Consider the following 27,382-nt stretch of genomic DNA (forward strand, 5'->3'; position numbering starts at 1 on the left):
ATGCTAACAAATTCAGAGGTTATACAAACATTCACCAAGGAAAGGAAGTTTATAATCCAGTTATACTGTGATTCAAAAAATTGTGCTCATATTTAAGTTTCATTAAAGTGGAAATCTATCTTTTGAATTTCAAACTTTTCACCCCTGTAGGCTTCAATAGTGGCTAAAAGTTTGTAGATTCCTTCTTCTCTGAGGACAGCAGCTGTGGTCAGTTTGAGCTCCTTTATGTTACAATGTATTCCAATGGTAACCATTTTTCACAGTAAAAAATCCAAACAAAATGTTGCTTAAATCATCAGACATGATCCTGTATGTTGTTTTGCATGTTGGCGTGTCTGCTTCTTACGCTTCCCTTGATCCTTGAAAATCATTGTCTCAAACACTACACATGGATTTCCATGAAGATTTAAAACTGGTCTATGTTAAAGTAGCACCAAGCTTCAAATACAAGTTTCCACCATTTGAAAGGTACATCTAAGCTTTATAATTCTAATTGTGTTATTTATCCTCATACCTCTACTTACAGAACACCTAAAATACAAATAAAAAAATCTTTAGTGGCACACTCCTTTCATGGTATGCTTGTCTGAAATGCCTCTTACAAGAAGAAACTTTAGTTACTTCTGCATACACCACTGGTGTGACACTGATACAGGGGGATGCATGTGGAAGGACTTGTTTAATGGCTCCAACTGAACTCTACTTGTCCTGTACATATACCAACTTGAAAAAGAGTCCACTGTTTACCCAGTAATCTCGGAGAGAGAGACTGGTAGTGGAGTGTGTGTGTGTGTGTGTGTAAGGGGGGTAGGAGATTGCCTAGAGGACCCTGAGGATAGAGGCCTCAGATCTACTTACCATCGCTTCACAACATTAAAAGGAAGATATTACTTTGCTGAAAGCACAGAATTTCAATGAGAGCAGGAACAAACACAAATGTTAAAGAATTCATTATAATATCATTTAGTAGATCAAAAGATTGGGCTCAGGCTACAGATACTTCTCAGTGATCGAGTTATGTGGTTCTGCAAACTTATCCGCATTGAGGGCAGAGCAGGAGAGAGAAGAGAAGATTGGTTGTGCAGATCTACAGTATATATATATATATATATATATATATATATATATATATATATATACATATATATATATGTGGTGTTTGTCACTGTACTGTATGATTGGAGAGCACTTTACTTTCTGATTTTATTGATATTAAGATGTACATCCATCACCTTAGTCTGCGGCATTGCTTTCAAGACACTTTTGTTCTGGAGAGAAATGGTCCCAATGTGGAGTGTAGGGCTCCCCTGGAGTCCAGTAGAGCTCCAGTCTCAAACTGTGGGGAGGGCCTCCCTGGGGTGCTAGGAGGCATTGCACGTGGGTGCACATGACCAGGGTGAAAAATGTGGAGTAGAACTTAAGTCAGATGAATCTTTTTTATGTCTGACCAATAAACAAACAAGAGTGCTTTCATGCTAACAACAGAGTTGTGAAGTGTTTAGTGTTTTAAGCCAATCTGTATTTGCCTGTTCAAAATTTTCTTTTAATGATATCCTCAATATTACTTAACAGAAAAACATAGGACTCTCCTGGATAATGCAACAATCCTATAAGTTTTAATTGTATTAATTTTGTTTCTGAGAATGTTTTTTTCATTTGTTTGGCAAGGCGGACACCTCTAAATACTCTACTGTTATGAAGAAGAAGTGAGTCATAGGTGTGAATCAGAGCTGTAACGAATTCAAAACACTTTGTTGTTGCAGTTGTGAACAACACACAATGCCACAGCTGTTCAGTTCATATAAAATTGACACAAAATCCAAAAGTGAATCAATTTAAACTCAGAGTCTTTTGTCAGTTTTCTCAACACCGTAATCTGTAGCATCTTTTGTATCTTTAGCGGTCCACATAACAGAATTTTAAGCTCTGTGATAGGATGTTTCTTGCTGAAATGCACCTTGGGAGTCGTATGTATGAAAGACTGTTTGGGGGTCTTTGACATGAAATTGAGTGAGACCAGTTGTGGTTGGACATTTTTTCATTTTATTGGCCCAGCAGAGCTGCGGTCTCTCTTGCCTGTTAGTAATATACTGTACATGTTGCATGATTACAGTTTGGAAATTAGACATTTAACCAAGACTGTGTCACTTCAGTCCCAGCTCACTTCACCTCAGTATCACAGCTGACATTGTAGCTTGGCAAGGAAACATTACCCTAGCAGACAGCAAAAAACTACACATTGTGTCAGTATTGAAGGTTCAGCTGAAGACCAATTAGCGTTTTTATGAAAAGAACAGAGTGTAGAAGGGGAACCATATTTTACTGGGCAGCTTGGGTTTCAATCTGTGTTGCAGGCATGACATCAGTGTCTCTGTGTTGAGACAGGAAAATCTTATCCCACTGCCACTGTCATAAAAGCAACACAATAATGAAATGACATCACAGTGGGCCAGTAATTAAATGAACAGACTGCTGTCTTGGAGTTTTTACTAGGCTGGGAGATTGTGAGTAACAGTGCAGCACACAGGAGAACAGGGTGTCAGTGAATGCAGATCCACAGATGTCACAAGGTGGTTATTTGAGTGTAAAATTCACACATTTATGATTGTGTTTTTGTCAGAACACTTCTTCACTTTACTTCTCTTGTCATCATGCCTTGACATAAACATATACACAATCATAGCCTTTTCTGTTCTGTCATCTCTCTCCGTTACTGGCTTGTACTAAACACAGTAACACAGTTTTCTGACTGACTTGGGGAGTTGGTTGGTATGGCAGATGACAGTTTAAGCCATCTAATCTGCCTGGCATTAAATGGCTGGGCTGCTGGTGGAGGGAGATGAGTTTAATTATTACATTTCAGGAAAAAACTCATTAGCTCAGTGACCTGCAGAGCAGCAGGGGCCAGCGTCGATATTCAGGCTGCATGATACCAGAGGCTAGCCTGTCTGACTCTGGATGATGAATTAATCACAGTTCGTGCCCGGCAGCAGACAACAGCAGTACTTGGTTTCCTTGTTCCTGTCTTGCTATGAAACCTATGTTCCTGTCTTAATAAGCTAAAGAGGAAAAGGGTGAAGTGGTATATTCACTGAAAGGTTTTGTCATTGGACAGATTCACAAGGAGACTCATTTGCAGCCGTTGTTGCTGGTAGTGACATGCGTATTAACTTCTGCTTATTCAAAGACTGTGCATTGTGCCAGAGCATCATTTGCATAAGGAAATGCTAATTTCATCGCTGGTTCTTTTAAGTAGCTTCAACTGCATTATGTTTTTACATAAATTGTCATTCGCTTCCCCTACATCAAAGAAAACTCATATTCAGAACTTGGCATGTGGGGAGGGTCAGCGCATTGAGTGCTACTGTAAACAGGGAAGTGTTAAACACTACAGCCAGTAAACAAGCCTGATCTCACTCCGCCTCCCTCAGGGAGCAGGTCCACCACGTAGCCCGCCTGTTTATCATGTATAAGTTCCCCTAAGAACTTTTATAAAAACTCCATTTATAAGAACTTCAAAGAGTGTCCGTGCTTGCCGCGGGGTGAAGAAGAATCTTCTATCAGTCCGCCTCGTTTTGCCTTGAGCAAGAGAGCCTCTCTTTCCCTGCTGATGGATACGATGCAAATAAGCTGCTATAGGATGAAGGAAGTAGAGGAGAGTAAGGAGATGAGCAAAGCTGCAGGGAAGGTAAAGATACGAAGAAGGAATGTAATCTGTGTCATCAGTCTTGAACACTTTTGCAAACAGCGTTGAAACAAAAACTCTTTCATCTTCCAGGAACTGACCATAAATCTCACCATGATTGTGTCCACACTGACAATCATGGTGACAATCATCAGCTCCATAATCTTCCGAACCAAAATGATGTTCACTCTTGCATGTACTGGAGACAGTGGTTTCTTTATTCTACTGGTGGCAGAAGACTGGTGGTGCATGCTGGGTAGAATCAACTTGAAGCCGCATTGATCCACTGCTGGAGTGACTGGAGCAGAGGTCACAATGGGGTCAACACAATTAGAGATGAACCCATGGTCATTAATGAGGAGGAGGGATGAAAGGGTTGCCAATTACTCTGCGCTGCTTTGTACTGAAAACAACCTGGTGCTATTAAGACCCAGCATGATTAACCTTCAACAGCTCTGACTTTGTTTATTCTTTACATGAGAAGATACTTAAAGCGGCTGTTAATTAGTGCTTATGATGTTGTAACAGTCTTTTAGAATTTGCTGTTATTTAAGTTTTATTGTTGACCCCGTTTATTGGGCTCAACAGGCCAGTGTCAGAGGCGCCCTGCCGTATTTTCTTGCAGACTGGATTATAAAACAGGCAGTGCATGGTATTTGTATGTGTCTGTCTGCACACGGATTTGGAGGGTAACTGAAAGAATGTCAAGCCATTATCCGAAGAACAAGTGGAAGAATATTTTCCTGAGTGTTTGAAAGGTTAAAGGTAACACTTAAACAATTAGCGCAAGTTGAACAAACCTCACTATGTGTTAAAGTCTTGAAAAGCTAATTAGGACAACTTCAGTCAGTGTTTTTTATTGCTTCAAAAAAGTTTGAAACTGTGATAACTTTTTAACACACTGATTTTAACTAATTAGGTTATTCCAGCAGTTTCCTCTGTATCACTTAAAAGCAGCATTCTTTGCCTTGATTTCTCTAGCAAGAGAAAAGAAGACAGAGGAGGAGAAAGGAGTAGCTCCATCTTTTGTGAAATACGCTCATTCACTTTCTTGTAGAAAGTTAGATGAGAGGATCGGTACCACTCTGTCTGTATGCTAAATATGAAGCTGGAGCCAGCAGCCAGTTAGTTTAGCTTAGCTTAGCTAAGTACTAAGACTTGAAGAAGGGAGAAAGCTGAACGCAGGTAAGAAAATTCTACCCGCACCTCTAAATCTGACTCTGAAAACTGGAGTGAAATTTAGTGGATTTTATATCCCTAGACAGAGCCAGGTTAGCTGTTTCCCACTGCTTCTAGTCTTTATGTTAAGCTAAGCTAAGCATGGTTATGACTTCATATTTAATGGACAGATATGAGAGTGAAAAGAAGCAAATTATTTTCCAAAATGTTGAATAATTCCCTTAAATTCTGCAAATGTTTAAATTAAATCAAAGTGAATCCTCAGGGATAGCAATGTTTCCCCTGCGTATATTCATTCAAGAGCAGTGCAGCACTGCTGCTAAATGATAAACGCCACAGCTGAAATTTCACATCGTACATAATAATCACAACAAACGCAAACCACTTCCTCTGCCTTGAGCAGCTGACTGGAGCTAGCGATGAGCTAATGGGAATTGCTATCTGTGTAGGTGTTTGACTGAGGGTGGGGCTCATCTCCCCCCTCCCTCTACCAGTGGTAACAGGCAGTGAATCACATCAGCAGCAGAGGGAGGAGGAACGGATGACTGACTGATGCTGAATGATGTTTAAGTTCTTCAGTCCTAAACTTTATTCAGTATTTTGATGTCAGGAATATTATTTATTTTATTGACATTTTAGATTTGTTTCCAGTGAGATATTATTGAGTTTATATGGTAACTTTGCTGTCATAAACATTACTGTTGCTGCTCTAGAAACAATATTTAGTTATATTAAAAATATAAATCAATTTTAATCCTGTTCTGAAGTAGGATTACTTTAGGACATAGCGCTTACTTTATCAGTGAGCATATTTTTTTCGCGTTTCTTCTTGTCTGAGTGTACTGTGAAAAACTACAACCTGTGTTGTTTTTTTATAGCTAAATACTGTAATGATAATGGTCCAAAATGATGTGCACATACATACACCAAACCCCCCCCCCGACTTTGCTGAGGCATTTCATTCTTTGACGTTTATAACAACTATAGCTATCTTGGCCTCCAGAGGCCTTTTGGTGTCAAAAGCTCCTGTATATTAAAACACACATGACTCTATGAATACCAATAAACCTATCTGAAACAGTTCTAAGGTAGTTTGAAGTCATGTCACTTCTGGTGTGTGCAAATAGAGGTCCTGGCGTCATGGGCTGTGTGGGCGCACAACAGCACCGCTGCTGAAAAATATCCTGGGGGAAACACTGGATAGGGGGGCGGGTTTGTTGGCACACTGTGCTCCATATCTTCATGAGACATTATCTCATCATCTTACCACTTCATCTGTGTGTTGCCCCATCTTTCCTTCTTTTGCTCACAAACCAAAATAAAAACTACATAGCGCCAACATTGTATTTTTTATGGTTATGCTTTTTACTCCAGTTACTAAAAGGTAATTGTTGTCCATAACATATAGCAGAACCTCTAGGAATGATTTGTTCTGTGGGACAGAAGTGACGTCTGAATCTTTGACTTTGACTGTGTATTGGTTACTTGTTGGTGACGTGTACAGTAAGAACTCAAGTTTATTCTGCTTTTTTGGTCACTATAAGTCAGACAGACTTATAGTGACCAAAGACATTACATTTTTTCTCTGCTGAGTGAGAAAAATGTTGATGCTGATGTGTGTGGGTGGTGGTGGTTGGGAGGGGGAATTCATCTTTCATCACCAGAGAGACAGGTCATGAAACAGGAAGTACTGTCATTGTTAGAGTGAACAGGAAGCTGACTTTCTGGAGAAGTTTTACTTTGTTAAACCATGTCTAATACTGCTGTAATCATTCTGTGGTAATGAATATTTTCTTTGGTTTGACCACATGCTGATTTTATCTTTAAGTTAAATCCCCTGCATTTAATGCATTGGGGAAAAAATGTATTAAGAGGAACTGGGTCAGTATATCAATCAATTATATAGTCACAACTGTAGTTTAAAATTAAGGAATTATTTTAAAGGAATACGTTGACATTTTGGGAAAATTAGCGAGATGAAAATACCAATATACCACGCTCTCTATTTTCCCTAAAAATTAAGCTCCAGCTTATATTAAAGACTGGAAAAGGGGGAAAAAGATGAAAAGATGGATTCAGCTTCATATTTAACACACAAGTATGAGAGTGGTATTAGTCTTCTCAAGTAAGTCTTTACAAGAAAGTGAATAAACATATTTCACACAACTTGGGCTCTTCCTTTAAACCTACCACAAACATGTTCATGTTAGCGAATACTTAGTGTGCATAGATTTCACTTTCTCAAATTGTAAATATCTTTAAAGGACCAGTGTGTAGGATTTAGTGGCATCTAGCGGTGAGCTTGCAGATTGCAACCAACTGAATACCCCTTCCCCTCCCCTTCCAAGCATGTAGGAGAACCTACAGTGGCCACAAAACTCGCGAAAAACATGAAAGGCCCTCTCTAGAGCCAGTGTTTGGTTTGTCTGTTCAGGGCTGCTGTAGAAACATGGTGGTGCAACATGGCAGCCTACATGGAAGAGGACGCACTCCCTATGTAGATATAAAGGGCTAATGCTAAGGTAACAAAAACACAACGGTACTTATTTTCATGGGATTATACACTAATTAAAACATACTTATGAATATTATATTACATTTCTGCCAATATTCCTGCCAATAGATCCCCCTAAATCTTACACACTGGTCCTGTAAGTGGAGGTAAAACATTGCAAAGCATTTATTGATTAAGTCATCAGAAATACTGTTTTTTAGGAAACAGCGAAAAAACCATGTTCTGCTCTCCATGCAGTTGTGTACAAGGTACAGTGTAGTTTATGTGCAGAAAAGTGTTAGATGGAAACTCCATTAGGCTCCATTTACCAAAACAACAATAAGTGACATTCTGCTATTGTATAGGCATAACAGATATAAAGTCCTGTACAATCCAACCTTGGAAAAGTGTGTTTCACACTCTCACAAAGCATGGTCACGCTTCCAAAGATCCACAGGAATTGGATTTCATGGGTGAGATAAAGAGGAGAGCGTTTGGCTGCGAGGTTCGCTCCGAGGGCTTAGCACTTCTTGTTAAGGATACATCCAGAGAGGGGGTGTATTTTGAAGTTAAAGTGAAGCATGAGAAGTCAGAGCAAGTATAGATTAGAAAACCACAGTTGTGTTTCATAGATGTTTGATACATTTCCAAGCTTTGGAAACAAAACAATTACAGAAAGTGTACTTGTGAAATGATATATTACCAGTAAATGGATCAAATTGATATTGTGTAAAAACCTGAATCCATTCTTTACAACTGTTATGATTTTATAAACTAAAAGACAAAACTTAATTATGCAAAAATATAAAGAGACTCAAGAAGATTCGATCTGTGATCATATGATTTAGTCAGAATGTTTTCATACTGTATTATACTAGGTGTGATTTTTTGATTTTGAATGTCTCATTTTGGAATGAGATGATAGTACACACGTAGTTCAGCACTGTAGATGTTTGTGTGAGCGCTGGCTGCTGCAGCCTGGGTTGAATTGATTTTCACATCAGGCAGTTAGAGTTTCTGCCATAGTAACATATTACATCTGCATTGATCAGGACAGCTTGTCTGGGAAGCACATGTACGAAAGATGTAGAACAGGCTCCGTTGTTGCTCCACAGACTGTTGTAGTCTGCAGCACGGATTAAGTGTTACAAAAATGTAAATAAACAGTTGGTAAATTTGTATTTTATTTTCATTGTCTATATTTTGCATATAAGCCTATATACTAGATACTGTCTATAGTATCACTCTGGACAACCAGTGATAACCAGAACAAACCATTACTGTGTTGGTTTCCCTTTTCAATTATATATTATTTTGGAAACCATTATTCAATCTAGTCACAAAGAGCCAAAACTGTATATTATTAAGTAAACATGTGCAATACTGTGAAACAATTCTTACTCCACAAAGTGAAAAACAAACAGCAGAATTACCATTTCAACATAAAGTAAGACACAGAAGGTATTATTTCTATTACAGTATTTCACTAGATATTGTAATGTGACACCAAACACTGAAGATGTCACACTCTTACAGTTTAACAGTATTATCCAACAGAAAGACTACTGTTAAAAACCTCAAGATCTAAAGATAAGATATCTTCGACACAGTATTAAAAACAAAATTATACGACTTAAACCAAATTCCCACATGTGTGTGTTAATGTGTGTGTGTAACCTCACATTTCTCTCAGCAATCATAAGAGATGTTGTGGCACCAGAGGCCTTAATGTTAAAAAACATTGTAGCAGTCGTTGCTGTACCAGTTGTCCATGCTGGCATAAGAAGGGGTAGTTTTGATTTAATTTCAATTATTATGTAAGTGTTTAAATCAATTGCTGCTGTAGCCAGAGAGATTTTTTTTAGAAGTTTTAATGCATTATTATCAATCCATCAATGCAACGCCCGATTGGTTAAACCCAAATCATGTATGTTAGAGATGTGCTAAGAAAGTGCTCTCTGCTTTTTCAAGGGCTTTTCTAACTAAACCAGAGCACTTCTACAAGGATTCAGGTTTGATTGGATTTGAACTTACCATTTAAAATAAACTACTGCTCAAGACCACAGACAACAGAGAATAAGAGTCTTTCATCTATTTTTCTCATGGAAATAGCCACATGGGAGAGTGATGGAAAGGATTTTTTTCGTCTCTTTTCAAAATATTTGTGTCTTCCCATCAAACCATCCAGATTGTAAAACAGATAAATCCTTGTGACCTTTAAATCCCAAAAATGCTAGGAGTCTTTGTCGGTTACAATGTGTATCCTGAGCTGACTTGGCAGGGCCAGCTGGGATCTGGGCTGGTTGTGAACTGGAAGGGTTAGACGAAAGCGTGCAACCTCCTGCAAACCAGTTGTCATTACATGTAACTTAGTTTTTAAATGTTCAAGGACAAAAAAAGGGGAAGTATGAAACATGAGGAGGCAGTGTATTCTCAATAGGAAGCTCTGAAACAATCACTCAAATAGAGGAAGGGATTTTGTATTTAATTTTATTTATTCATTTATTTGCTGTATTGGGCTTTTAGATGAAGAGCACGCAATTGTATAATCTTTTATCAACTATAGAGGTCGTTTAAATCAGGAAACATCAGCAATGAGTTTTCACTGGTGAGTGACAAATGTATTTGTCCGATCTCCCAGCCCTGTGAACTGGGTCTGCAGTAGGGGTTTGGTGGCTCAGCTCTGGGCTCCACATGCTGCAGTAATCCAGGGAGGGTTAGGATAAAGCCTGGCTTCGCCTCACTCTCTGCCTCCTCCCAGATCAGATGAGATTAGGAAAGAGCTAAGAAGCTCTGGGGGAAGGCAGGGCTCAGAAACACTGAGGCTGAGGAAAGGAGGGACACAGCAAAGCAGGTGGGCACTCCTGCAGGAGGAGAGAGCGGGAGACAAGAGACGAGTTCAGTGAAGACTGCAGGGCTGAATGTTCATGTTGGTGCACATGAAGGAGAGCTGTTGTGGAATAGAGTTTGGAGCCAGCTAGACAAGGTGCGTGGGGAAATAGGAGAGGGAGCAAGGATTTAACTGGAGTTAAGGCTCTTGTTCTTTGTCAGTTTGTGTGCTCTTGTGTCCTTCTTGATGTGTTTGATGTAGATCCAATGGTCAATTTCAAAACAAAGGAGTTCTGAGACCAAAAGTACTTTGGAAGAACCTGTCAAGAACAAAAAGGAAAAGCAGTTGTTTCCTTACCAGAATAGTGGAATTAGCAGTGACAAAGACTGAAGGGCAGGGGAATACCAAATGTACAAGGAAAAGACCAAATAAGAAAGACTCATTACAGGAATGACCCCTCAGGTGTAACCATGTTGACATAGAGGGCAATATTAAAGTCTTTAGCACAGTTATCTTTGGCACATAACCATTTGAAATAATTAGGAAAATAAGTGTGTATGTGTCTCCAACCAACAGCCCAAATCAAACTGTATAGACGTTTTCTTTTTATCAGTTGAGTTGCTGTCCATCCATAAGTGTAAAGATGTTGTGTCCGAATACTGACTTGTATTTCTTGATGTTACCTTGTATCTTGTAAACAACCTCACTTTGGCAAATATAGATGCAAGCTAACTCTGACCTTTTGTTAAGTGATTCTGTTTTGAAATCCATGGAAGTGCTTTGTGCAAGAGTTTGAATGTGTTTGTTCTATCCAACAGTGGTATGAGGATGACTCTCTTTCTTGTTCTCTTTCAGGAAGCCATGCCAAGCTGATGTTGGAGTAACAGAGCTGCCAGTGGGACTATGTGTTAAGGATTGCGTCTTGAACTCTCAACTACCTGGACCCCACTGATATTCTTCTTCAGCTGTTATTGGAAGTTGTTTTGGCAATGGGGAGGAAGAAAATACAGATCACTCGGATCGTCGATGAGAGGAATCGACAGGTCAGTGTCTGTTTAGCTGTATACTTAAAGCCACTTACAGTACAGTAACCTATACAGTCTATTAGCTTAATGTAGTCTTTCTATTGTTATGGGTGCTGTCAAAATTGGCAGAGCAAGGAGGCCCTGAGATACAGGGTCAGTCTCACACTTAAAGTTTGTTATGAGCCATATAAGGAGTACATGCCCTATAGAAGAAGCATGTGTTGTTTGTTCTCTACACAACAATGTATGGGTAAAAGATTGCCTGTGGGAATACAGTGCTGTATATGGTCTGATTCCCTGTAATTACAATGTAAAATCTTTCACGCGTCCATACAGAAACATACTGTATATTTCTGCTGTGGAAAACAATATTTATCTTCATATTTTCTGATGTTTTGTTAAGGTTTCATGATCATTTATGCGTTGATGTGTGGGATCCTAAGATCCCACTCTAACAACGAGGAATATACTGCGTTTATCCCAAGATCCAAAGGACCAACAAGCAAAGTTTCAAGAGCTGTACAGAGTTCCTTATAGACCAAATATTAGATATATCTGCAAGCATCAATAGGTTTAAGAACACTTTGTGAAGGAGTCCCTCAAGGAACCTTCTGTGCATCCTCTATGTTGGCAATCTGAAAAACTCCCAAAGATTCCTCTATGTCGTTTTACTTTTGAGAGTGCAGTGGTCACAGCTGGTGGCGAGGGCAGTAATTTGGGGTTAGTTGGGTCCGGACGGCACCCTGTCATTAGCAGGGTGGGTCAGTGTTAGGGACACACAGTGGCCTTCTCTCCTCGCCGTCTCCTTGCGCAGCCACACTGCTGCCCACTGGAATCCCTCTCTGTCTGTCTCCTCTATATATATCACCCCCAACAGCACAACAAATACCAGCCTGTCTGGAAGGAAGACGCAGGCGCTGGAAATAGGGATGTGGCTGGAAAATAAATATCTGGGATGATGTTTATATTTGATGTTTGGTTGTCTTGGCTGAAGCATTTTTAGATAGACACTACCTCGGCTGTCGGGTGTGCACTATCACTGGAGCCAGCTGTATATTTAGGTTCATGTACTCTATTTTGAGAGGTTGGTTTGCGTTCTCACTTTGTTTGTCAAGTGCATCAAGTGTTTTAGCTTCTGTTCCTCTTTTTCAAACGATCACACTGTTACACGCTGTGTAGAATATATAGTATTGACAATACTGTAGATGTACCAGCGAATCCCCAGCTATTAGCAGACATATATTCTCAAAGGGGTACAAGTAGTTCTTTGTTATCTCTTTGCACAGAAACCTATTTGCAAGTCATACACAAGAAATAATGAATATAATGATAAACATCATGTAAATGGCAAATGTAAAAAAAACCCTTTGCCAACTAACATGAACTGTGAAAACTGCAACCCACCACTTTCATCTCATCTTGATAATGAGATGCAGCATTTACTGCAAAACATGAACTTGGTTGGTAATCTGATGCAGCCTTTCCTCCCTTGCTGGAACATGTGGTGTTACAGGAACATCTTCGCTCCGACATTTCTGAAAAAAAATAAATTCCACTGCAAGCAAGTGACATCATATCACCCCCACCAGTAAAATGTTAAAATGCTTTAAGTAAAATATAGTTTTATGATAAATAAGACACTAAATGACTTGTTAACGGATCTTATGTTTCCCTCTCTGGCTTTCTGTGCTATAAAATATAAAAAGCCACTGTGCTTTCATGCATATAATGGTTCTCTGGGTAAAAGCCTCCAAATAGGGAGAGGCTGTACGTCACCATGTTCTACACATTTAACCCAACATCTGAAATACTTTGGCTTATATAGCCTACATTTTACATTCTGTATATTGTCGCTCTCCAATGAAAACCATGTTTTTCAAACATGTCAACTCCCCAGGAAATATGGGCAACATTTAAAAAAAAAAAAAAAATTATAATATAGCCTATAAGAGTTCAGTCCTGGTTGATTTGGCAAACCCAGTAACTACTGGTGGTAACAGCAATGCTTCGCCAATTTCATGTTTTTAATGTGATCTAGTAGTAGGGCTGAATGATTTTGAAAAAATATATAATTGCAATTATTTTGATTAATATGGCAAGTGCAATGATTTTCGATATTAGATGATAATTTTTACATAATTATTCTCATTTTCACTGAAAAACATACCACAAACATACCAAACAAAGATGTTTTCTTAAGTCTGTATAATATGATGTGTAGGCAAGGACATCTCTGCAGCAAGACAATATTTAATTTAAAATTAGATTTTGACACACATTTCTCCTTTAACAAATATTGTACCTCCTGTGATTTGAAAATTGCAATAGGTCATATTGCGACTTCAATAAAATTTCGATTAATTATTAAGCCCTGAGTAGAACTATAAAGAGATGTTTGGTTTGCATTAGCAGTAACTTACAACAGCTCTGACATGGCATTTGGAGAGTGAAGAGTAAACAGTGAGCCTGATATCAGCAAGAAAAACAATAACACTGGATTTCATGCATGATCATTTCAGGTGAATCACTTGTGTGAATTGGCGTGTATTTGGGTAGGGACGGTAGGTGTTGCTGAATTTTCCCATTTACCAATATTTTCACTCTCAAACAATCTAGCTGCTTTAACTCCACATAACAGTAACAGTTAACAGTAAGATCTCTGCAGAGTTGCCAGGTTTGTGTGTTTTCTGCACATAAGTGCACTATTATGATAAAGAGTGAAAGAGCAGGATATGGGGTATATTTGACCTAATTATCTGGCAACCCTCAACTTCAAGCTGTACGCATTGTTGACTAGCAGCAGCAGCAGTGGAGTCAGTAAGCTGGAGAATCTGAAGCGGTTAGTATTTATAATTTAAATGTTCCAAATGTCACAGAATTGAAATGACTTCACTGGAAAACTAACATCATTTGATATTATATTTAATTTCAGGCGTTAGGTGTTGTAGCTAATTTGCGATTGATGCTCAGACATGCTATTTAATTAAATAACTTTATTACTGTTGGTGAGAATTCCTCCCAAAAGCAAATTAAGACATCTGGTCCTTTTTAAAGAAGAACCAAAGTGTCAGTAACAGCTGAGCTTAGTTAATAAAATGTTCTGTAATCAATCCAAACATTCATCTTTGAAATTAGTGGGAGAAATATTTACTTTTTAATGCCATCTCTCCCTTTTCCATGAGTGGATCAAGAGCAGAGTTATTATTGTGTATGTGTCATGAAGACAGAAAATCCTGTCAGCAGCAGCCTGAGCAGCACAGAGACACACAGACAGGTGATCTGCAGCCTCTCAGGTGAGCGCTGATGTAATAGTGAAAGATCTAGCCATAAGTTCAGGAGTTAAATGAAAAATACTACAAATAGAAGTTTTTGAGATGGTTTAAAGGTTTGAGCATCACTGTTGCTCTGTCATGAGACTCTTGAGTTGTGTCACCCAAATCCACAAACTGAAAGGACAGAATCTCAGGTGAGGTTTGAAAACCTCTCAGCAGCGAGTTACAGAGCAGCACATTAGCTACAAGCTTCTATACATTTATTTTATTGTAACATTTATTATGACAGTCTATGATCTGTTTTCATAGTTATAAGTAGTCTATCAATAAAATAAAATGTAAGAATCAGGGAAAAAATCATGATACAAGTCCAGTTTAAGGCAAGTCAGCAAATGCATATTCAGTAAAGTAAACATTTTGCAGAGTCAGGCTCTTTATGTGTGTATGTGTGTGTGCACATGCGCCTATAAAAGAGAAAAGAGTGATAGAGAGCAAGAACAGATACATAATTATTTCGGCCGTCCAACAAAAAATGTCCAAAGTTAAAACCAAACCCACACCCTTAGTTGTGTGTAGGTAGGCATTTTGAATCCTACGCAGGAACGGTGGATACGGTCACCAACAATGACCGAGGTAGTAACTGATTATAAATTCATTGAATAGCTATCACAGAACAATCAATGCTTTTTTTTAAAAAAAAATTCTTTGGAAAATTCAAGATCATTTTTTTTAGTCTACAATGTAGAAGAATTGTCTGATCCTCCACCAAAGATAAATGCTTTTTACTGGACAACAATGATAAATCTGTCATCTGACTTCTACTGAGGCCAAAGTGATAGTGGGGAGGTGCCATATAAAATAATGAGATGTACAGCACCAAGGTGTAGAGGATTTTTTTTTGTTCTTTCATTTTTTTTCATTTTAGGAGCAATTAAGTGCAAGAAGAACTGAAAAATATGGGAGAGTAGTGGTGTTTTTCTTCTAAAATACAGTCAGGGTTGCTTAAAACACCACTGTTCAGACTGATGAGGAGATTCCAGCTTTTCCCAACCCCTCTTCCAACTGGTGTTTATAGGGCAATTTAGACTTCCCTCAGTGAAATGCAAGATTTGGCAGGACACCAACTCAAACCTTTGGAAACACTGAGAATGGAAAAACATTTGTCAATCAACTGTGGACAGAATATATATCTACTCAAAATGCAAATTACTGTGCCCTGCTGGACTGTTTTTAGAAGCAGTTATCATCCCTATTACAATTACATTTCACGTTGGTAACAGTGAATAAGTCAGAAGAATAAGAAACTGCTCGGCAGCCAACAGTAGGACAGTGGTTGAGCTGCAGAGCTACAGTAACTGTGAATGTGTGGAAATGTAAAAACATGAAGCAGGACTACAAGAAATACACCTGATATTCCAGATTGCTGGAGATCTTTGTAGGTATACAACAATGTGAGAGTCAAAGAAAGCTTCTAGATACGTGATGAAAGAGTCAGGATCCCAGAAGCAATGGAAGGAAGACGTAGCCACATGAATACAGATGACTCACTGCGGGGAGTTAACTACACACCAAAAAAGGGATGAGAGAATATGATCAACATGTGATATGTGGGTTGTGTGTGAGTTTACTGTGAGCTGTAAATGGTCCACTCCAAAAAATTGATTTTAGGATTAATTTAGTTTTTTTAATATTATATCTGCAGGGCAGTTGCTAACAGTATATGTACTTTCAGGGAATATGATTACAATAAAGGCTGAACACCTTCATTGTAATCATTAAGGGAGTGAAAAACATAACTTACCTTACCGTTTTCCCCACACACATTTACTGAAAGATGGAGCAGGAGAAAAAGAGAGAGGATGGTCTTTTCTCATAGTTTGGGGTCTGTAGACACACCGTTAACACATATTCATGTTTAAAATACATGAAAAAGTGCATTTTGCATAATATTTGTCTTTAAGGAAGTGGAAAACATTACTTTACTGTTTTCCCCACACACATTTCCCGTCCACTCAATCAGTGGAATTCCAGTTGAAGCAAATTTCCAGCATATTGCCACACTCTTTTGGGAAGTTACCCCACAGGAACCTGCCTCAATGCCTCCTCTCCTCCCTTTTCCTTCCCTGTGTGACTGAAACACATTTTTAGTCATCATCTATTATCTCTCTAGGCTACTGACTTTGTGTATTTCAGTGATCTTGTGCCAGTGGCTCATACTGACATGTGCCGTGTCAGTAGTTCGGGGTACAATCAGCAGCTGTAATGATGAAAGAAGAAACTCCTCACCTCAGTTTACAGCAAATATTTTTTGTTGAATTGGGGAGGATTTTGTGTAAACCCCCTTGGCATCCAGCTCAGATTATGCTTTAAGTAATAAAAAATGAAGAGAAAAATTGGAATAATATGCTAATGAGCAACAGATTTTTCTATCACAATTTGGAATTAATTTAAAAATGCAATTAGGTGTTTAACTATAGAGCTTTCGCACTGCCAAAGGTATTTTGTAAAACCAGAACACTGGCAAATCCAAAGAAGAAAGAATGAGCCTCATCCATTTTGTTCTCCCTGCCGCTTGTTTGTCTGAACAGGGACTGAGTTGTGTGATATTTCCCAGTTTACCGTAGTCAAGCTCTCCTCATTGTTCTTCTCTCATCCATTGATATGAGTGGACCGGAGTGGATAGTTGAAGTAAACTAGACTGATCCTTGGTTTCTGTCTTTCCAGGTGACTTTCATGAAGAGGAAGTTTGGTCTGATGAAGAAGGCCTATGAGTTGAGTGTTCTGTGTGACTGTGAAATCGCCCTCATCATCTTCAACAGCTCCAACAAGCTGTTTCAGTATGCCAGCACCGACATGGACAAAGTCCTACTGAAATACACTGAGTACAATGAACCACATGAGAGCAGAACCAACTCTGACATTGTGGAGGTGAGTGGCAGTGTCAAATAGGTTTGATTTTGTCGAGTGGAGACAAATACTAGTCTCTATCATGCCATAATGTCAGCGCTACCATTGTCATTAGAGAGCTTTGACCTTACCAAATAAGGTCATCAGTACAGTCTTATGTAAGAGCCTGTTTGTGTAGAGAAAACATGAACTTCTTTCAGCTTCTTACTTTCGGTGGGTTGTCCATTGGAGCTTATTCTACAGTTGCACTTGGTGTAAATAGGGTTGTGAGTGCCAGCTAAATGCAAATATGCATTACATCCAACTGCCTGTTTTGCATCAATGGGAAAGATATATAGATAAAATAGAAAAGATATAATATTTGATAGTTTTTGTCATTTGATCAAAGTTCAAAAGATTGCATTCACGCCTGGTGAATTACTAAGTGAGCCTCATTTTAATCCATGGACAGACTTAGCAGAAAAGAAAGAAAAAAACATTTAAAAAAAACGTAATGGAGAAGGGGGAAAAGTAGACAATGCATGAGAGGAAATAATCAGCCAGAAGGAACGAGAGTGAGAGAGATCTTGACAATGTAATCCATATTATGGAGGATTCACACTCATATTCTTCACTTTCTCATCATGGTTGAAAATCCTGCAGTATTTGTTTTGAAGGCTCTTAGGCTGTGAGCATCCATTTAGAGGATTGAGGAAGGAAATGACTGCAGTTCGTGTTTTAGACAGATTAATTCCTAGAAAGAGTAACAGCAGAGGATTCAGAAGAACTTCAGTTGCGGTTGCTGCCTGCAATACTGTCTTATTTTCTTTTTTGTTTACAATAGAATATATGAAATATTAAACACATATCAGATGTTCTGTTTCACCAGTGGAAACACAATAATATTAAACTTGATTTACAACACAAATGCAACTGAAAACCACCAGTACCTGTATCACTGTCAGTCAGGACCAGCTGTAATGTAGTCGAGGCTGGAGTGATTAACAGGGATGCGGCTGTTTTCCATTATGGCTTGAAATTAGCACATCCTGTAGGAAAGATGTGTTCACTGTTGACAGTGAAAATTAGAGGAGTGCACTTGCACAAGGATCAATATACAGTACGTGATACTGGTCATGTAGCAACTGAGGCAATTGGGTAATTGAATGCTGACTGACAGCAATAGCACAAGAACAATAGCATTTTTAAGAGACTGTCAGGACTTCAGTTTGATAAAACCTTACTGGCCCCTGAGGCAAGATTGAGGCCCATCACAAAATAAAATACAAACAATAAAACAATTAACTAATTATAACTAAATATTAAAATTAGAACATCCAAAGCAGTGAAAAACAGAATATAAAGAAATCAAAATGGATTAGGCACAATACGAATATGGATTTCTTGGTGTTTTAAGAATTACTGAATTTGGCAAGGTGGTTAACTTACTGTACGCAAAATGTGACAAGGTTTGGTACAACAATCATGGTTCTCTGGTAAGTAGCTGTTTCCGGTATACATGCTTACACTTTGGTATAGTTAAAGTGGGTTGAGTTAATTTTAGCAATCGGCATTGTTGCAAAAAGAGAGAAAAAAATGAAAGTGTAAATGTGTAGCAGCTTTAATGATGATGGTTTGTTCATTTTAATATCTAAACATGCCAGATATGTTTGTTGAGTGGGTGGAAAGACATGAACTTCAACATAACGGTGGAACATTTCTGCCTCGTCAGTGTCTTGTTTTGTTTACTCATGGTGAGATTTAGCACAGCTCATACAAAATTGACTTCACTAATATTCTCTTCATGAATTTGCAGGCAATAGCAAAAAACTTTGTAGCAGCTACTTGATCTTTCAACTTTAGATAATACAAATCATATATGAAACTGTTTATAAAGCATTAACACACACTGTACCAGTCATATTTGAGACAGATGTTTTTGGTGATAATTTTCTATTCAGAGAGACAAAAGGTGACCTAATTGTGGCACCTTGTGGTTTGCTAAACATCATAAGACAATATTTTGTGTTTTTGTTTGAGTCAGTTTCAGCTGTCCACCCGTTCTGTTGAGTCCTACAGCATCATCAGTGTGGTGAAGCCAGGGGTGTTGCATCATGGTCCCTGAGCAGCTCTGTCCTGTCTCCCATAGCACGTACTCATTGCTGCTGCCATTAAAAATGAATGGTCATCGTGACTCACGTTCTGGCTGTTTATGTAAGCCTCTAATGCGTGTTTGTCTTGCTGAGAGCTGAATTTACTGCTTCGAACCCACCCCACTGCACACACAGACAGCCAACAGTGCTGTAGCAACTGCAAACTATCGAGTATAAAGGAAGCTAAACTTCCCAAACTTACCCTGTGTTTATTTTCAAAATACCTCTTCCCCCTCCCTGTTACAGAGAGCAGCGTCAGTGTTAAAGTTTGTTTCAGGAGAGTTCTGGCATGTTTTCCAGCTGCTTTCTTTCTTCACTCAGTGTCATCTATCTTAAGAGTAAGAATTATAGTCTGACCTCCACAAGTAAACTTAACATTGTTTCTCAAGGGGGGAATTACACTGTTACAGGACCGACAAGAAAAAAAAAGTAAAACCTGAAGCCAATACAAGCATAGAGATAAAGAGGAACATTCATGCTAAACAGTAAAGTCTCTCTAAATACCACAACATCTTCTCAGATGTAGTGATAGTAGTGGTTGTTACAGTATATGCATCATCAGTATTGCCCATTATGATTCTAAATAGCATAATCATGTGTATTCTCCTGCCATAAACCACAAACAGACACCTGTGTCAGCTCTGCAAGCCATTAGCCAGGCTTGATTTGCCTGCTTTTAGGCCTTATTTGTTTTTTTTCCCGCAAATGTCATGCCGACAGACAAGCTGGTTAAAACAAAGCCTGGAGTAAAGCCTGCTCTTTTACATATCGGTCAGCCCATTTGCAACATTTAGACATAATATTTGACTATGTGTAAAGTAATACCCTGCTGGCTGCAACAGACTTCCCATGTCGGGAGAGAACGGCAGAAAGCTTCTTAGGAGTCATTGTCTTTGTTTGATGGAACATGATGTTTGCTGATGATTATCTCTTTGGCACAAACAGCTCACAAGTTTCTTTGTCACACGCAGGCTGTCTGAACATGAAGATTACTTCACCCAGTATACTCTGTGTCTTTTTGCTGTGTTTGGCAGTGGGCTGTTTAAGTAAGTCTAACTAAAATTAGAATTCTTCTTACTTTTCTGTGTAAGGAAATATAAACCACAATGATACTACAGCTATTGTGCAGTTTTTCACTTTCAGTCCCCTGGGTGGGTGTTTTCCCTGGCAGCAATTGACTGACATCTGAGAGCCGTCGATGCCAGTAGACATGCTGTCAACTGCCCTGTTGCACTACTGACTGGATAACGTCATGCTGTGTAGCTTTAGAACAATGATACTAGATTTATTTTCCCCTTTGTCAACAAGCCCACATAGTGTTAGCTGTTAATCATTAGGGTTTCAAAGGAATAGTCCAACATTTTGGGAAATACCCTTATGTGCTTTTTTGCGGAGAGTTAGATGAGAGGATTGCTGTTATCACTCTCATGTCTGTATGGTAGCAACCAAGAAATACATATATATATATAACCCCCCACAAAAGGTGCCATTTTTACACTGTTTTATAAAGTGTAGCTTAGCTTGCCACCGTTAACACTCATTTCCACTAGACTTTACTTTTCCTTCATGTTTAACACCCGCTAATTCATCAGCAGCTACCACACATATAGAGTTTTGCTCGTCTTGCATTATAGATAGACGGAGGTCTTGCAACAAATATTCCTGTAACCTCAGCACTCAGTACTTTACCCTGAGATTCATATCACAGCACAGAGTGACGTACAGAGTCATGGAGTAAGCATTCAAATTGTAGATATGGGGCTGAGCAAATGCTAATAATGTTGGCCTCCAAGCTGTTAAACTATCGATATCATTTTCAGTCAGCAGTAGAAGTCTACACCCCCTGGAGAACACTAATGTACGGGGTGCTGTCATAAAATCAATTTAATTTAAAAAAGTTTTAAATTTCTTCTTTTTGGTAATTAATTATTGACCAAATATGTACACAAGTCAAAACGCCAAAAATGCAATAACAGCGTTTTGAAAAACACTACAGATCCATCTCCATATGGACAAGATAACATTTTAATGTCAACCTGATTGAGGTGGAAGCCAGATAGGCTTTTAAAAAAAAAAGTATGATAGCTGCATGAGTCTGCCAGCTAAAACAACTACAAAGTCCTGACTGGTCAGCTAATCTAACTGACAGATTACTTTTGTCATAATAATGAGACAGGTTTGTGTGCAGCCGAGTTGAGTTTCAACAACAACAGAGCAGCCGTCCAAGATATGCAGTGCAGTCATTTCAGCCTGCAGAGCCCAGAGATGAGTGAAAACTACAATACAGTGAAACCTGACACTGTGGCATACGGCACAACGGTTGATTTGGTTTAGTCATGTATGATCGGATGCCTCTTAAAAAAAATGAAACGATTTGTGGAAACTGTGTCTGAACTGGCCTTTGAAAGTGTGTGTGTGCTGAGCTCATCTCTGCCAGAGATGTGTCAAATCACATCTCAACCCCTCCCGTGCCCGCCCTATTCTTAGCCTATAGGGCCACCACCCAACTGGAAAAGACTCACTCCGGGGAAGGAGGTCGCCTTATTTTATCTTTGATTCAGCCCCAACAGCAACAAGACATCACCCTCACATGTTAAGATGCTTAACGTTGCAGCTCATGCCTCATGGTGGCAATGATCCAGATGCCTTTGGAGATCCACTAAAGCCGACTTTGACATTTGAGATGATAAGGAGGCACACACTCTCAGATCCTCTAACAGACATTTTAAGATAGTTGTCGGTGCCCAGACATGATGTAGTGGTTTAAACCAGCATCTGTGGAGCCACTTATAGCCCTGTGGGCCTTGGATCAAATCCCACTAGACCCTCCACTCTGTGTCCCGCTCTGCCCTCAAACTATCTCAGTATGACTATATCAGTAAGGGAGTGCGCTTTCTAACAAATCCCTTGGTCTGAAGAGCTGAAATAGAAGATAAATATTAAAGCTACCTGATGATGGTGTGAAACATTTAAAGAAACTGGAGCGATCGCACATGATTGGTAACAGCTGTCCTCCCTCCCTCCCCTGCGTTCATAAGGTCAAGCAGAGTTCACACCTGAATCAGAGAATGATTGTAGAGTAACAAACTCCTGACAGTGAGCAACGAAGCACTTTCCATCTGCCATAGTTTAGCTCATTTCTCCCCACATCATTAATAATGATTGCTGAGTCATTATATGCTGGAAATCTTGCTGGAACACTGTATTTGGAGTTGTGTCAGCTTACTCTGATATTTACGATGCACTTGCAGGGCTTGCATATACGTGCGTTCACTATGATGTATTTTGCAGATTATGATTGCAATCAGACAGCAAGTTTGCGATCAGTCCCGCATCGTTTTTTCTGCCATAGATGTAGAAGTTGGAAGCAGAATGAACATTGGCATCGTCATTTAAACCTAATATGAGTCCAGGCTCTATGCCTGTGTTTATTTTCATATGACAGACATAAATTGTGCCACTTGAAAGCAGAGATGAATATTTAAACAGCTCAACAATGCTCCTTGTTTACACAGACACATAGTAGTGTTAGCAGACTTTTATGCGGTATCTCTGTAGCAGGTTATATATCACCATACTTCCCTGCAGTAAGCTCATTGTGATAAAACAGATACTTGATATTGCAGTACTTGACTATAGCAAGAGCACACGAGTAATGAATATTAAACAGTAAAACCAACTTGGTAAATTAGAACACCAAACTCTAGCGTTTCTACCCCCAAATGATATGAGTGATTTTTTTTCCAAATAATATTCTGCTAATAGAGCCGAAGTTTTTGCAGGAGTTCTGCAAGAATGTCGTAAACATGCGACTTACACAACTGTGTGATTCACTCTACTTCTCACTACATAGGAAATGTAGGAGTCTTTTTTTACTAGTTTGCTGGTGTGTGTCAGAATGTAATTTTCTCAGAGTTTGACATATTTTCTATAATTTATAGAATTTTGAAAACACTGGTGGATAACTGCATGTCCCACCTGTTATTTTGACTAATAAAAAATAATTGTTGGCGCTGCTACATGGTTACTCACATAACGTACCATGATGTACCCATTCATAATTGGACAAATTGGCATAATTGTCCAAAAAACAAGCAGACTGACAGGTTTAAGGAAACAGCGCGTGCATCCTTTGGAATTTCAAACTAGGCGGCATGGCGTTTACTGGAGTGTTGAAATGAGCAGCCATTGAATTGAGTGAGAATTGAGCGTGTGACTTCTTAAGTGGTCACCAGTTGTTACAGTAAAGAGGACTTTTAGGCCTGTGGTGAAAATAGACTTGCGAGTGTGTGTTTAAAGCTTCTAATAAGTACAAGTGTCTGGGAATGCAGAGGACATGTGGTGGACAGACAGTCAGCTGGCTGCTGCGTCGGTCTGTCAGTCCGTCCTTTTCACGCTATGATGTGTAATGTAATGAGGAGCAGAGATGAGATGATGGATACCAGAGAAGTGATGTCATAGTCCAGGCTTGCATGATGTTGGTATGATTTGATTTTTTTACTACCAAGGTCCAGGTGTTGTAAATTAACATCCATCAATTTTCTAAACCATTTATCTCAACCTAATCTTTCTGAACCGTACGTACATATATTAAAAAGATAATATGATATATTAGACATTTTGAATTTGAATGTTTGAAGTGAACCATTATGTTTTATGATAAATTGGTTCTTATCCATGCTAGCAGCATGACTCTATGGAGGGAAATGTTGATCGGCTGACGACTTTTATCCAGACTGAAATGTCTCAACAACAGGCATAACCACAAACGTTACCCTAATCTTAAAGTACCGCAAACCTAATCCTAAAACTAAGTGAGGCCAGGCCAAAAAATCTCGTATTAAACCTTTTATTACATATATACGTATATTTACTTATTAAAACTGCAGGTGATTAGTCGGATCTTTTTGTAATGCTAAACATACCTCATGAAATCTAGACTCAAGATATAGACTTGGCACACTGACATGGTTTCAGTTTGTCTATTTTTTGTCTCAATTCCTGGATGTCAAAATTCCAACACACTCTGTGAGTCAGTGGTAGTAAGATCTGTTGTGTTTAGCTTGAGGCTTACAGTCCCACGCTGAATGGTTACGTTCTGGCTTTCTTTCCTTCTTCAAAGCAGCATTTTCTTTACCAGGACTGCTTTTCTGCAGAGCTGCAGAGCTGTATTGCTGACAGTAACATGATCCTCTACAGACAGAGGAGTTTGTGCTAATGAATCTCATTTGACGGCTTATTCTCTGTGGTGCTTAGGGATACATTACCAACCAGCTCTCTGCCTTTTATTTCCCTGTCTATGCACCCTGCACCACAATAAACACCCAACCAAACCCAGCATTGTTTCAGACTAGCTATAAAATATCTGCTTACTTCAATCCATTATGTTTAAAAGGCTGGTGTGAATATAGATGAGTTAGTGTAAGATGTGGGGCAGCATCTCTCTAGAAGAACACTGCTGTTAATGTGTGTACTTCTCAGACCAGCTTTTTGTCTGTCACGCTCTTCAAAAATTATTTAGGCAAACAAATTATCACTCAAGAATAGTAAGAATAGTAATTTGACTAAAACAGGTGTGAAATTATTCGGTCTCTTCACATGAAAAACATGATTTAATTTCTCAAAGTGCACAACAAATGTATATAGAACGATAAGGTAAGTGGTTCAATGTCTTGCTCAAGAACGTTTCTCCTTATCCAGTATCATACTGATTGTGTGGTTCTTTAGCTGAATCGATTAAGCAGGAAGAGCAGGGAGGGAACTTGTTAGCAAACACATCAAGCAGATCCGGAGCAACAGTCTGGTTTGTGTTCAGATGAATGTAAGTCCGATATTCACGCTCTCTTTTAACGTTTTTAATGTTGTAAAGTGAGTAAGACATTTAAGGCAGAGTGACATCCACACTGGTTTGAGAATCACAACAAAGAACTCGGGTGTCATTTACAGGCCTGCAGAAAACCTCAGTGTGAAGGAAGTATATATATGTTTTTAACCTCTTGAGAATCAGATGTGGTTTCTAGTCTTGTCAATGGTTGATAATCCTTCCTGCTCTTCAGCCACATATTAGATCGGGAGCAACCAGAGCCATGCACATCCTGTGTTCTGCAGTACCTCAGCCTTTGACATGGACAAATGTTATTATCTGGTACTAATGAATTATTATTAGTGTGTTTCAAATTCAAACTGTGAAGTCTCAGCTTGACTCTTTGTGAAGTCCTCGTTCTATTCTGTTTTTAGCTGCATATCTGTCTGCTTTACTTTGTAACAAAGCCGTGAAAAGTGAAAATACACTTGACTGATGTGTCAAAGCTGTACTAAATGTGCTCTACTGTATTGTAACTCATATATTGTGATTTATAACATGCTTTACAGAAAACAAAACACAAGTTAAATTTCTGTTGGATCTCTGCTCTCTGTAGACAGTTTAGCGCTCTCTTTGGGAAAATGTGGCTTTGTAATTAATGTCATCTACAGCCCACTACAAGACTATTTATGTTGTTTCAATTTCTACTTTTTACCAGTGCTTTTTAATCAATCTCTCTAAACTTAATGCCTCCTCCTTGTGGTTATTTCATCCACAGGCCCTGAACAAGAAGGAGCACAGAGGCTGCGACAGCCCAGACGCTGATTCCTCCTACGTCCTCACCCCCAATACCGAGGAGAAATACAAAAAGATTAATGAGGAGTTTGACCATATGATGAGGAGTCATAAAATTGTAAGTTGCATTGTAGTTAAATGTCTTCCCTTTTTTCATTTGCTCTCTCTTTTCATCTTTTATTTATCCATGAACGATGACTGAGCTTGATTGTCTTCAAAATGTCAGCTTCATTATGTTTTACACTAATACACTTACACACATCACACCACCACTGAGCAACTCAACTGACACAGAACAAAGCCTTGATTAATTATATATATATATGTACTGGCTCTGAATCTTTATTGGTTTTGATGGGATTTTTTCATCCATCTCTTTTTGTTCCTTCGGCACAAGTAGGAGCAAAAGTTCACATTCAAATCAGTCAGTCAGTCGGTTATCATAAATTTGACCTCTTTGGTTAGTAACTGCTCAAACAAACAGAAATAAAGCTGGAGACAAAATAAAAGATCAAAAACCAGAGCGTTGCTGATTCTGGTATTGATCCAAGCGCTCATATTGATGTGCTTTTGTCTTCCACTCCCTCTAGTCCACAGGCCTTCCACATCAGAACTTTATGCACGTAGCTCCTGGCAGCATGGCATACAGCCCCGGTGCAGGAGGAGGAGGAGGAGGAGGAGGAGGTGCGACCTCCCAGGCTCTGGCTGCAGCCACAGCAGCTCTGGCTGACAGTGGGATCCTCTCCTCTCCTCACACACACCTCCACAGAAACATAAACTCTCCACAAAGATCTCCCAGCACTGGAAACACAGGTCTGTATGTGTTTGTGTGTGTGTCAATCAGACATGATTAATATTCCAGTGTCGGGACATGTAATAAGATATTTCTCTTGCTTTTTGTTAACTAAACAAAATTGCCAAACTGAGTGCTGAACAAATTGAACTTGCTCATAGGAAACACAATACTTTGTGTATCTAAAATCAAAGTTCTGCTTTTAAGATACCGTGTAAGATGTTTGACTTGATCAGACTTCAAATTATAGGAGAACCAAAAGATCTGTAGGACATTTGGGCTGTAATATTTATAGTCCAAAGATGGGGAGAAAAGTCAGACATGCTAAATATGCACTCTGGATACGAATAAAGTCTCTGACAAGCAAATGCAATTTTAAAATCACCAACCTCCTATTCTAATCAGACACTTCAATGTTTAGTGTCTGTTTTTTTTGCTTTCTCTGTGAATATTCTTCCATGTACTGA

At 38.9% G+C, this 27,382-nt stretch overlaps 1 protein-coding gene across 1 annotated transcript in view; it reads left to right on the forward strand.

Annotated features, from left to right (window-relative positions):
* Positions 1–27,382, forward strand: part of LOC121893905 (myocyte-specific enhancer factor 2A-like) — a 47,228-nt gene that overhangs the window by 10,174 nt on the left and 9,672 nt on the right. Inside the window, exons 3-6 of the mRNA XM_042406077.1 lie at positions 11,044–11,231; positions 17,210–17,413; positions 26,106–26,240; positions 26,713–26,935. Coding sequence (XP_042262011.1) covers positions 11,178–11,231; positions 17,210–17,413; positions 26,106–26,240; positions 26,713–26,935 — 616 coding nt within the window. The 5' untranslated portion in view covers positions 11,044–11,177. The remainder of the gene's footprint in view (positions 1–11,043; positions 11,232–17,209; positions 17,414–26,105; positions 26,241–26,712; positions 26,936–27,382) is intronic.

Source organism: Thunnus maccoyii, chromosome 1, assembly GCF_910596095.1.
Source record: "Thunnus maccoyii chromosome 1, fThuMac1.1, whole genome shotgun sequence".
NCBI classification, from domain to species: Eukaryota; Metazoa; Chordata; class Actinopteri; order Scombriformes; family Scombridae; genus Thunnus; species Thunnus maccoyii.